At 36.5% G+C, this 13,945-nt stretch overlaps 1 protein-coding gene across 2 annotated transcripts in view; it reads right to left on the bottom strand.

Moving 5' to 3' along the window:
- The window catches only part of LOC150095417 (ferric reductase 1-like), a 218,180-nt gene that overhangs the window by 15,642 nt on the left and 188,593 nt on the right, over positions 1-13,945 (bottom strand). For both annotated transcript variants that reach the window (XM_090410756.1, XM_090410755.1), the window contains one exon: positions 8,442-8,527. In XM_090410756.1, coding sequence (XP_090266882.1) covers positions 8,442-8,527 — 86 coding nt within the window. The remainder of the gene's footprint in view (positions 1-8,441; positions 8,528-13,945) is intronic.

Here is a 13,945-nt window from a genome sequence, read left to right as displayed (position 1 = left end):
GATAAGGGGAAGAGAGGGAATGAGTATCAGATATAGGAATGATAAAAGAGGAAAGAATGGAAACAGCAGGAGAGATGGAATGAGAGGAATGCAAGGGAGCACAGGGACTAGGGATAGAGTGATGTCAGGAAGGCAGGCAGGTAAGTAGGTGAGCACAGAGAAACTGTTACAGGAGAGAGAGTGAGGGATGCATGTGAGCAATGGAGGAATAGGGTGGCAAGAGGTAAAAGGGTGGATGAGATGATTGTGATGGTGGGAACAAAATGACTTGAGTGGTGGTGTAAATAGGGCAGCGAGAAATATGAGATTCTTGCTTGAGGTTGTACGAAAGAAGACAGAGAGAGGAAAATAGTGTGTGTGTTGACTAGGTATGATGATAGTGACAAGCTGAGCAGAAGAGAGGTGATATTGAATGGCATAATAGCGAGAATGTGTCAGAAGAGAGGATTGGAATATGTGGATTCTTAGAGTGCGTTTGAGAGCATAGAGGAATTGTATGCGAGAGCCCACTTATATTTGAATGAGGAAGGACGTAGGCATCTGGAGAGATTGCTGTTCTGAATGAGTCAGTGTGTCCCAGTGTGGATGGTAGCAGGGGTGGCCTCTTTTGGGAATGGGTACTTGGGAAAAGGGGGACAACATCAGGTAATGCTGAGCCCAGTGGAGTCTAGAGGGGATAATGCTGGGTATAGAAACAATGGCATTTTCATGCTTTATACTAATGCCAAGCGTATTTGGAATAAGGGAGAGGAATTGGTGGCACTGATAGCATCAGCCTGGCCAAAGATTATTAGGATCACGAGACGAGGTTGACAGAAGAGGATATAATAACAGGAATGGAAGTAGCTTGGTACAGCATTTTTCAGCAGGATAGGAAGGGAAAGTGTGGTGGTGGAATACTGCTTATGATAAGTGACGACCTATATCCTCTAAGAGTGGAGGACTTGGAAGGCCGTGACACTAATGATTTTGAAAGCATATGGTGTGAGGTGGAGGTGCACAAGACAGGATATTTAGTGGGTGTTGCTACAGAGCAAGGAGCATAGAGGGTGGGGACCAGGAAATGTTGAGACAGTTGAGCATGGCAAGTGCAAGAAGAATGATTGTTATGAGATATTTTAACTACAGCAGTATAAATTGGGGTGAAGAAGATGCATGTAGCAATAAGGCAACGGAATTTCTAGAATTCTTGAGAGACAAATGTCTTAGGCAACATGTAACAGAGGGAACAAGAGGTTCAAGAGTTTTGGATTTGGTTATAGCACGAAGAGTTGATAATAGCTGAGATGACATCTCTCCCACCAGTTGGAGAGAGTAAGTATATGGTTTTGACTTGGAAAATTATTAGACATGTAGGAGTATCAAAGAGAGGGGAACATATATGGAATTATAAAGGAGGTGATTATAATAGTCTTAGATGTCAACTTTGGGGAAGTTTCGTGGAGGGAGGAATTGGAAGGCCGGAATATCATTAGTGCTTGGGAAATTGTGAAGGAATATTTGTTAGCAGCAATAGTAAGCTATATTCCACGAGTGAAGAAGAAAACACAATTTGGAGTAAAATGGATGACAAACAATATTAAATAGGAACTGCGTGTGAAAAAGAGCCTATGGGAGAGATTTAAAGAAACAGGTGAAGAGAAGATGCATGAAAAATATAAGCCACAGCCCAGGAGAGCAACGTATGGCAAGAAAGACAAAACTGGAATATGAGAAAAGATTGGCCCTTAGATCCAAGGAAAATCCTAGGGAATTTTTTAGCTATGTGGCCAGTAGGAGCAGAAAAATTGTGGAAGAATGACATTGCAGGATAAAAATGGGAATGGAGTGACTGATGCAGAGGACATAGTGGAATTGTTCAATGAACACTTTATTGGAGTATTTCATCCTAGAGGAGTCAATTTGAATACTAGAGGGATAGGGCAGGTTCGAGGTTTACAGGTACAGGAGGAGAGAGTGTTCCACATACTGAGTACTCTGGATGTCAGTAAAGCTGTGGGACTGGATGGTATTTCACCACGAGTTTTGAGAGAATGTGCTAAGGAACTGACTGTGCCATTGACCTGGCTTTTCAATGAAAGTCTGGCTGCAGGAAAGGTGCCAATGGAATGGAAGGAAAATAAGATAGTGCTATTGCATAAGGGCAGTAGCACACTGGAAGTGTCTAATTATAGGCTAGTTTGCGTATCATCAGTAGTTAGTAAGATCTTGGAGAAAGTAGTGAGGGACCATATACAGCATTGGGCAGATGAAGGTAATGTTATTTGTGAAGGGGTGCTCTTGTTTTAGCAATATGTTTGCCTTTTATGATAAAGTTACAAGATCATTAGATGAGGGAAAGGCATATACTGCCATTTTCCTAGACTTAGCAAAGGCATTTGACAGGGTGCCAAGCTGATATTCAAGTTGCAGCACATGGGTCTGGATGTCAGATTGGTCAACTGGATTCAGGATCGGCTGTCCGATAGATATCAGAGAGTTGTGTGTGGTGGAGCAATATCAAAGCGGCAGAAGGTTACAAGTGGGATTCCACAGGGCTCAGTACTGGGACCTATATTGTTCAACCTTTATATCAACGCTATTGTCCGTGGATTGCAAGGGGATATTCAGTTGTTCGTGGATGATGCGAAGCTGGGAAGGGTTATTAGTGATATTGCAGATGGGATAGTCCTGCAAGAGGATTTGAATAAGCTAGATAGATGGGTAAATGAATGGGGATTTCAGTTTAATGCAGCAAAATATAAGATCTTGAGATTTGGGACACATCGATGGGATACAGCATACTCTATGAGAAGAGTTAAACTGGAGCAAGTAGGGGAGACAAGAGATCTGGGGTTGATGATTGATAGAAACCTGAAATTTAGGGGACATATTACAAAGGTAGTGAAGGTAACACAGAGGATTGCTGCAATAATGAGAACACTGACCTGAAGAGATAAAATGGTTATCATTCCGTTGTATAAGACTCTGATCAGACAACACTTAGACTATCGTTCTCAGATCTGGTCCCCAGGATCTAAAGGAGATAAATTAACTGTGGAAAGGGTACAAAGGCAGATAACAAAGATGGTGTCAGGACTGTACAATGTTAGTTATGAGGATCAGCTGAGGGAGACAGACTGCAGAGTTTGGTGGATAGAAGCAGAGGTGATATGATTGAGACTTTTAAACTGTTGAGAGGTGGTTACAGGGTTGACACTGGGGAGTTCTTTCACTTGGTTGAACAGCAGGAAGGAGTCATGACAAGTCATTCCCTGGAAGTTATGAAAGGAAACTGAGAAAGAGGGTGAGGAGTGGTTTCTTTGCATGGAGGATGGTTGAACCATGGAATGCAATGACTGATAGAGTGGTGAAAGCAAGAACAGTCAATGCATTTAAGGAGTGATATGATAGACTGTGTTTCTTAGGAGGGACCTCCCTCGATGAGTCTTTTGACTCCATGGAGACACGAGTAATAATAATATCAAAAGTTCCTGGTAAATAAGTCAGCTTGTGCTCTTAGACAAGATGGAGACAAATGTAAGAAAGCTAAACACTGTAAAACTAGCTAAACAAAAGTTATGGGAGGACTGGTAAGAACATAGAAAATAAATATGAAGGTGGCGGCAAGATATTCTGGAGTTGTTGAAGAAGCTTAGCAATGGAGGAAAGAGTGCTATAAAAGGAATTAGGGATGATAAAGGTGACATGAAAACTGGAGAAAAAGATATCCTTGAAGTATGGAGTAATTACTTCATATTTCATACTACACTGACCAGGCATGCAATCAGGAATATATATTCATACTTGAAGTAGAAAAAGCCTGAAATGTGGAAGGGCAGCTGGAGTAGGTGATATTCAACCAGAAATGCTCAAGTATAGAGGTATAAAAGTCTTACACTGACTGCACTGCATAGTTCAGAAGGCCTGGACAGATGTATGAATTCCAGATAATTGGAGTAGAGCTCTAAAAAGGGAAATAAAACTGAATGTGAGAATTACAGAGGTATATCCCTATTGAGTGTTCCTGGGAAGATATATGCAAGTATACTTGACAAACAGTTGAGAAGAATTGTGGAAGAAAAGCTTGGTGAAGAACAAGCTGGATTCAGGCCAAATAGAGGCTGTCAAGATAAGATTTTCACTTGACAAATAGTTGAGAAATCATGGGAATATAACAAAGATCTGTATTTAAATTTTGTAGATCTGGAAAAAGCATATGACAAGGTGCCAAGAGAGAAGCTATTCAAAATGATACAGTTATATCGTGTCAGTGGGGTTATGTCAAGCAATACTAGTCTTTATTAGAGTTGTAATTCAGCAGTTAGAATTGAAGTACAGGAAGATGGTTTAATGTTAAATCTGATGTCAGACAAGGATGTACATTATCTATATGGATCACATTATGAAGGAAAGTGGTATTAAACCTGATATCAAAATTGGAGACGTTAATCTCAGCTCTTTGCTTTATGCAGATGTTATACTTCTAAATAAATTCACTATAAGTCTGCAAGATTCCTTGACTAAACTGAATAAGTGTTGTAATAGTTATGGTATGTAGGTCAGCAAGACAGGGTGTATACAAGACAGGAAATCTTGCAGACTTGTGGTGAGTTTATTTAGAGGTATAACATCATCCGCATAAAGCAAACAGCTGAGATTAACATCTCCAATTTTGATATCAGGTTTAATACAACTTTCCTTCATAATGTGATCCATATAGATATGGAATAACAGAGGGGATAATGTACATCTTATAATGGGTTAGAAGTAAAATACTTGATCAAAAACTAGAGACCACAGATATGGGAGTCTGAGAAAGATTAGAGGCATGAATAGATGGCATCAATGGCAATTGATGCCATCTATTCATGTTAAAAACATGAATATTAGGAAAGAACTTGACATTGTTAGCATCTAAAAATGTGTTAGCAGAGCTAATCTCAGGTGGTATGTCACTTAAACAGAATGGGAGAGGAAAGATTAGCAAAACAAGTGTTTTCTGCCAGGTAGGCAGGAAAAAGACCCAGAGGAAGACCAAGATATAGGTGGATTGATATGGTAAAAAGTGCCTTAGAAGATAGAAATATAAGATCTGATAATGTTGGAGTCTTGACAGGAAACAGATTGATTTTGAGGAAAATTGTAAATAGGAAATTAGTAACGATGTAACTTTTTCATATAGTACTATCATATCATATAGTACTATCATATACTACACCCCTTGAGGATACATGTCAAGAATTTGATGATGACGATATTTAGTCTTATGTATCATAAAACATCATCAGTATAATTATTGAACAATAGGAACTGAATTCAAAAAACATTAAACAAATTTATCAGTTATATTTTAATTTAATTAGTTTTAATTTCAGCTCATTAGGTTTAATCCATGAACACACGCTGTGTACATAGGACTCCGATTTAAGCATGCATGCTACTGTTTTTGGAATTAAATTCCTATTGTTGTTCGATAATTGTATTGATGATGCCTTATGATACATAAGATGAAATTTTTAGATAATAAAAAAGTTATTAACTGTGGCATATATGTGATTCTATAGTTGTGGATACTCTACAGGTTTCACTATATAAGAAAATATTACTCATAGATCTCCCTCTGTATCTCCAAAGCAAATCATACAAGAATTGTTAACAGAACTAAACAGAGAATTATGGCTTATCCATTAAGACATCTCCAAAGAGCTGCAGCAAAAAAAGAAAATTTGAAGGTTAAAACCTGTCATATTAAGTCCCTAGCATCCTACAATTTGCTGGCCACAGATCAATATATCTGTTGCATAATGAGTCATTAAAGTGCTCACTTGTTATAGCTACCTGTAATGACTCAGTAATGTTTTAGTATAGCATCTGCTTACTATAATTTAATTTTGTATGAAACTTAATAAAAAAAAAGGCTAACGATGCATGCAATGCTTAAGATAGTGTTGACAATGAATGTTTATGCAGAGAATGTGCTTTTGTAAGTATCAAGGTTTCCTATGATCTGCATTCCTGTCAACATGGTAGTTAATGTTTAAAAACAATTCAAATAGGACAGTGTCTCACTGATAAGAGAAATAGCAAAAGGCAACTGTGGGAGAGAAGGAGAATATGGAACTGCTAAGATTTTTTATAGATGATTAAGGGATGTGGCAAGTATCAGCAAATTTCCAAGAATTTTCTTATATAAAATCAAAAAGAAAATCCTATGCCTTGATCCAGGAACTTATTTTCAACAGGTAGAATGTGATCTATTGCTTAAAACTTCCAACTGCTAATATCACAAAAATTCTCTAAAAGGAATAAGATTTAAAACCAGTCATTCAACAGAGAAAAAAAAAAAGAAATAATCAGTATCTCAGAAAAAGACCTGGCAGCTTATGTCAGAAAATTGAATGTAATCAAAAGGTTCATCCAGTGCTATTACTAGTCAGAACTTTTGGATAACATCTTTTATATAATTCATGAAATGAGTAATGAAAATCTTGTATACATATACATTTTAGGAATTTATTAATTTTATTACTTAAGAAACATTTAGTCCTATTTTTAGCACAGCTATGCTGAGGAGTTTTCAAATGTTTTTAACTAGCATGTGCAATATATTTGCATTATTAATGGATGAATGTATTAAAGTAATTGCTCTAATAGTATAAATGTATTATGATGTCAAATGTGCAAGTATGACATGATCCAGTATTGTCTATTGATTAGGTATAATGTATCCTGTTTTTCTATTCATGATTGCAATCTGCTTGATTTTAACATTCCTTGGAATGTTTTTGTCCACAGAAATAATAATAATATTGCAATAGAAGCACAATTGGATTAGCACCAATTGTGTTTATTCTAGGTCTGAGATTTTTTTACTGAAGGAAGCAGAATTCCCTGTTTATCTAGTCTCATAACTCCCTTCTGATGTAGTTTAGGCTGCAGTTATGAGGTAACTGATGCCAGGCAGTTTCTCCCCCTCCCCAATACTATCCTCAGAAAACTTTAGAAGTATCTCTATAATAGCTATACTGCAGAATCCTAAAACTCATAAGAAAAAATTCAGTTTTATGCAGGCATTATGGTTTTCTGTATTTCTATTTATTATGTAGATAATCAAACTAGTTTGATTGATACAGTCAAACAAGAAAACATGACAAAAGGTACAATGCATAAAAAACACATGTGGGTAACTATAGTAAGTTGTGCATATGCTGTCACTAAAGTGACTAAGCCAAAATAATTTTTAGTGAAATGCTATTGTGTATAAAACTTACCTTTGAAGTGAAGAAAATTATATAAGAATGTTTATTGAATGGCTTATATTTCACTGGATTTCAAACTAGCATTCTCTCAGCAAAACAGCATATTACAGTTTACATGTATCATTGAGTAAATGAAACAGTTCAAATTGTAATGAATAAAAAAATCTGAAGTCCTAATTTGGCACCCTGTAATGGTGTATAAAAGAAGTATTATGTTGTGTAGGAGTTGATCTTAAGACGACTGTTCTCCCAATTTGGCAGATTAATGCAACTATACTTGTTAAGATTGCAGAATGATTCATAGACATTGCAGACTAAAATAAAATTTTAAATGTATTTGACTTGTAGGCCAAGTCTCAGTAGAACTTCATAAACTCTAAGATGTGCCAGAGGATGCCGCTAGTTTGACATGTGGTTTGAACATGGTATGAAAGTTAAATTTTATTAGTACTTTGGCTATCTTTTCAGATATACCTTGTATATATAGAATAACAATAATGTTTTGTTCTTGTTTTTGGAGGGAGAAGTAAGAGGGTGCTGTGTAGCATTTCATTTATACTGCAGGAACTGTAGCCATAGGTCAAGAAAGTATATCACTACCATTATTATGGAAAATTAGGATTGGCAGACCATGCTTTGAACACTCTTTCACACAGGATTAAATGAAAGAAAACCAATTTGCTATACTTTACAGGTCAGATTATTTTTAGAGGTCAATGGCTATGAAGCATTCCCCAACCTTAAGTATGGCTGCATTAATCTGCCATACAGTGATCTTAAGATCAATTCCTACATAACTGTAATGCATTTTTATTTATACATCATAAGACCAAATTAGGACTTTAGATCTTTTGTCTGCTAATTTGAATTGTTTCACTTACTCATCACGTGTAAACTAACATGTTTTGCTCTAAGGATGTTGGTTTGAAATCTAACAAAATATAAGTGAGTTAATAAACATTTTATAATTTAGTTTTTGTTTGGTGTTTTAATGTCATTAAAATAATTTTTTTCCTTGTTTTTTTTTCTTTTTTGAGTAAAGAAATGTAGAGAAGAAAGGACAAATGCACTATGAAATGGTGAGTGTGTAGATTACAACATTGTGTGAAAAAAGTAAAAGGTCATGATCATAACAATTAAATTCAAAAATCAACTTATATGGAATCATTTGACATTGGAAATAAGATACTATTAACTTGCCATTATTGTCCTAGATGTATCCTTATTGGATGCACGCTGTGATCCATTGTATGAACCCATTTCTGCCATCTTTATCTCATTGCTCTCTAGGTATAAACAAAAATGTACAATCAAACAACAGCAAATACCTCACTGATCGAATTCAAGTCATTTGATAAATAATCAAATTTACTCCTGCATGTTTTATTATTTTGAAAAATGATAAAAAAACAAAAAAATAATGTTTTTCCTTCCTTATCTTCACTAAAAATCGTGCCTAAGTAGCTGGAATGTTTTACTTGTTCCACAGGTTCTCCATTCGCAACAGTTGATATTTTCATTGTCTTCGTCTTTTCAATGCTCACCTTCATACCATATCTATTACAACAGTTATTCAATTTAGTCAGAGAATCTTACAGACTTGTAGTGGATTTATTTAGAAGTATAACATCATCTGCATAAAGCAAAGAGCTGACATTAACATCTCCAATTTTGATATCATGTTTAATAACACTTTCTTTCATAATGTGATCCATATAGATCATGAATAACAGAAGGGATAATGTACATCCTTGTCTCACACTAGATTTAACATTAAACCATCTTCCTGTACTTCCTTCAATTCTAGCTGCTGACTTAGAACTCAAATAAAGACTCAGTATTGCTTGATATAATGCCCCATTGACACCATATAATTGCAGCGTATTGAATAGCTTCTCTCTTGGCACCTTGTCATATGCCTTTTCCAAATTGACAAAACTTAAATATAGATCTTTGTTATATTCACATGATTTCTCCACTATCTGTCGTAAAGTGAAGATCTGATCCTGACAGCCTCTATTTGACCTGAATCCAGCTTGTTCTTCACCAAGCTTTTCTTCCACAATTCTTCTCAACTGTTTCTCAAGTATACTTGCATATATCTTACCAGGAACACTCAATAGGGATATACCTCTGTAATTCTCACATTCAGTTTTATATCCCTTTTTATATATAGGTACTATGAGAGCTCTACTCCAATCATTGGGAATTCGTCCCTCTGTCCAAGCTTTCTGAACTATGCAGTGCAGCCACTGTAAGACTTTTATACCACCATACTTCAGCATTTCTGGTCGAATATCATCTACTCTTGCTGCCTTTTCACATTTCAAGCCTTTGATGGCTTTTTCTACTTCATGTATGGATATGCATTCCTGGTCAGTGCTTTTTTTTTTTTTTTTAATCACTGTGCTGTCATCACTACTTGTTTCATTTAGCAAATTTTCAAAGTAATTACTCCATACTTCCAGGATATCTTTTCTCCCATTTTCATTTCACCTTTATCATCTCTAACTCCATTTACAGTACTCTTTCCTCCATTCCTAAGCTTCTTCAACAACCTCCAGAATATTTTACCACCTTCTTGATATTTATTTTCTATGTTCTTGCCAAAGTCCTCCCATGACTTTTGTTTAGCTAGTTTTACACAGTGTTTAGCATTCTTGCATTTGTCTCTGTATTCTCTAAGAGCACAAGCTGACTTATTTGCCAGGAACTTTTCATATGATTTCTTCTTTTCCTTCACTGCCTCTTTAACTTCCTGTGTCCACCATGGAGTCCTGATTTTTCTATCCTTGCAGACAACCACATGCCTCTCTGGCTGAATCAATCAGGGTTTTCTTCAAGGCTTGCCACTGAATCTCCAAGGTTTGGTTCCTGTTCTCAAACCTTTCATTTTTTCTTCAATAATCTTTGTGTATTTTAGTCTACAGTTCACACCTGAGAGCTGCTCAACTTTTATTCACTTTAAAAATTTCTTACATGTTATTCTTTTCAATATGAAATTCAATTTTATCCTGCTCAAGACTAAATAGTGATCACTTCCAATTTCAAATCCTCTGTACACTGTGGTGTCCTGCACCAGGGAGAAAACATCACTATCAACAATAACATAGTCAATGAGACTTTTCTTATTTCTTGCTTCTTCTCTCCATGTGAATTTGTGCACATTTTTATGTTGGAACATGGTGTTAGTAATAACCAGTCCATGTCCTGAGCAGAAATCCAACAGGTATTTGCCATTATTAGTTTTGCACTTTTCTCCAAATTTTCCCAAAACATTTTTGTATGTCTGACAATCACTTCCTATTCTGCTATTTAGAATCCCTAACAAGGACCAACTTTTCCTTTTTCATTGTGTCAGTAACTTTTTCTAGAGCCTCAAAAAATTCTTCCACTTCTACCTTAGTAGAACCTTCTGTGGGACCATAGGCACAAATAAGTCTCATTGTCCAGTTCCCCATTCTGATATTTGTCAAAATCACTCTACTTGACACTGCCTGCCATTCAAGAAAATTAGCCTCGTATTTTGTGTTGCATACTATGGCTACTCCTTTTCCTTGATTGTCATTGCCTGAATATAACATTTTGTATTTATTGCTTAGAAAGATCTCACCAGTTTGTCTTTTTTGTTTCAGTCACCCCTATTATGTCGATCTGGTGCTTATCTAATTCCTCCACTAGCTCCATTTCTTTGCCATTCAGGCTTCTTATGTTGATAGTACCAATCTTTAACTCTGGTGTTGTTGACTTTGGGTTTGTTTTCAGATTTGTTTCATTAGCTGACTTTTTGCTGTTCGTGCTGGTTCCCTGGTGAAAACAAAGGGGGCCTTGTTTAACCAGGCGACACCCCAGCCAGCATGAAATTTTGTCATGTTGTACCATCATTTTTTATTTTGGTTTAACCAAAATTTGGTCAGCTAAATCCCAAATTGCCAGCCCATCCTCGTTCGTTCAGTATCCAGGTAGATTCCCAACAGGGTGCACCACGAGAAGGTGAGGATTGGACATCAGGTCAGAAGCCCTGGTCGGTTCTCCGCATTCCTTTAAAGGTTATGTGGATGTTTCCTCTCAGTTATACTGCTTTGACCCTTAAGCACCCCATCATAAGAGTTAGACTAGCCAATACAAAGCCTATCATACCATTCAAACATACAGACCATTTGCACTTTCACTACCCTCTCAGGCAATGCATTATTTGTCACCTCCATGGAGTCCAAAGACTCATCGAGGGAGGGCATCCACTCTACAACTCTGCTTCTACTACTCACAATTCATGAACTGACCGCAACTACACCAACACCATCCTCTAATGCAGAAGGCACAAGAGGCCAATCCTGGAAGTTGAAAAAAGGAAGAGGTGAGTAAGAAGGTAACTCCTCCCTTCCCTTCATGAAGAATGGTTGCACCATGGAATGCAGTGCATGAGAAGGTAGTTTGTGAGCAGACAAGGAATGAATAAGGAATGGGATGACAGACTACATTGTCTGAGATGAATCTTCTATGCAAGTCTTAAGTCCTGGATAATGTCAGTTTGAATTCAAGTCATTTGATAAATAGACAAAAATAAAACATCTATTTTCTTGGCCACATTTCAGAAAGCAAGGAAAACGTTTTCATATAAATAATACAGACAGCTAAATTATTATTATTATTATTATTCAGGCCTCCATGGAGTCAAAAGACTCATCGTGGGAGGTCCTTCCTAAGAACATAAAGTCCGTCGAGACTCATCGAGGGGAGGTCCCCCCTAAGAAACACAAAGTCTATCATACCACTCCTTAAACTCATTGACCGTTCTCGCTCTCACCACTCCATCAGGCAATGCATTCGACGGTTCAACCACCCTCCACGCAAAGAAATCACTCCTCACCCTCTTGCTCAGTTTCTTTTCGTAACTTCCAGGGATATTATATTAAATAGCATTCAAAGTGCATATATATCAATGTATAACACTTAATATAATATTTCAGTAACTATACTTTTAATAGCATTCTCTCAACTGTACATATTCCAAAATTTGTAAGCAACACCATAGAAAGTAGCTATTATTGGCAGAGACTAATCATATTATTGGTACAGAACAATAGTTAGGCATTTACAAGGAAATTTTCATTGCTGCCATCTTCAGTTGAAGAAGGCCCAAATAAGCAACTGATGGGTGAAAGTTTTCAACAGAAGTTTCATCAAGACTTAAAAGCAAACTGTACAGTTGTCTGCTGCTCTTATAAAAACTAGATATATCATGCCTCAAGAGTAGACTATTCCCTCCAAGTAAGCCAAGACCATAACACCATTTGATGCTTATTTATGGGTACATAACTAAAGATGTGTGTTTGTAATCCACTGTTCTTTTGACACTGCTCATCTGAAAAACACTGACATGCTTTACAGTCAACATAATCCACTTGCATTTGATGAATATTTGATAATTCTCACCAATATGAAAAACTGTAATAACTTACTATATAGTTCATGTATTTCATATCAAAACAATATTATCCTTATTTTTTTAAGTTACATATAGACATAACACTTATATTAATTAGTGTTATGTCTATATGTAACTTAAAATATGAAATTTGATATTCTATAAAAACTAGATATATTTTGGTAAAGCATGAAATAAGTTATTTTACATGTTAACTAGGTATTTCTAGAATAACCATGAGGACTTCATTAAAGCATTTAATGAATACTTTTATTATTCACTTTAATTGGATAAGGTACATAAAACATTTTGTAACTGAAATTTACTCCCTGGCTAATGATAGAAAGTTGGTGAATGGTTTTTTCTTACATTTGTGCTGCCATCACTAACAACAGCTGATCCCCATTGATCATTTGATAGTACACATACCAGTCACTGAATTAGAAACCTTTATGCAGACATACGTAAACATCACTTACTCAGCATATATGCAAAATAATCGGTCACGTGTATCACCACATGTACTAGGCAACTATTTAAGAATGCTGCTGGTCAGTAATCATCAGCAGTGTTGATCACAATGGGGGGAAAAAAGGATCTTTGGAGTTCAATAAAGGACTTATTGTGGATGCCCATTTGGCTGACACGATTTTGAATACAGCAGAGCAACGGGTTTCTCAAAAGAAGTGTTTAATCAGTGGGAAAATAATCCACATTATTTATCTAAGAGGCATAGCTGTGGTTCTAAGACAGTCTGTCAGGAATGATTGCTGTCGTCTGAGAAGGCTTAACAGACAAACAGAACTTTCTGTGTGCAGCAATTGACCAAAGCATTTAATGAAGGCTGTTCACAACCCACATCTCAGGGAATTGAAAAGGATTGTTATTGGCAGCTACATGCAACCACTGATTTCTGCAAAGAACCAGAAAGTTCATCTACAGTGGAACACAGTGACCGGACATGAAGATTGGAAAAAAGTTGAGTGGTTAATGAGTGAAGGTACATGTTCTGTACTGACAGGAGGCAGAGTTTGGCATGAGCCCCATGAAGTAATGAACCTAACTTGTCTTGTAAACAAGAAGGTTCTGTAAGTGGCATCGTGGGATGCACAGGACATGTTCTGTTGCTATGGAATAGGTCCCCTGATATTGCTGGAAGGTCAGGTGTCCTCCAAGCAATATGTGAACATTGTTGCCAATCAAGTCATTATTGCAATGTTAATTTTTTATCCAACAGGTAATGGTGGTTTCATGGACAACAATACTACTATCCATC

This window comes from Typopeltis vanoorti, chromosome 20, assembly GCF_054136105.1.
Source record: "Typopeltis vanoorti isolate ZY-2024b chromosome 20, IOZ_Tvanoo_1.0, whole genome shotgun sequence".
Lineage (NCBI taxonomy): Eukaryota > Metazoa > Arthropoda > Arachnida > Uropygi > Thelyphonidae > Typopeltis > Typopeltis vanoorti.
This window is presented reverse-complemented; position numbering and strand designations above follow the sequence as displayed.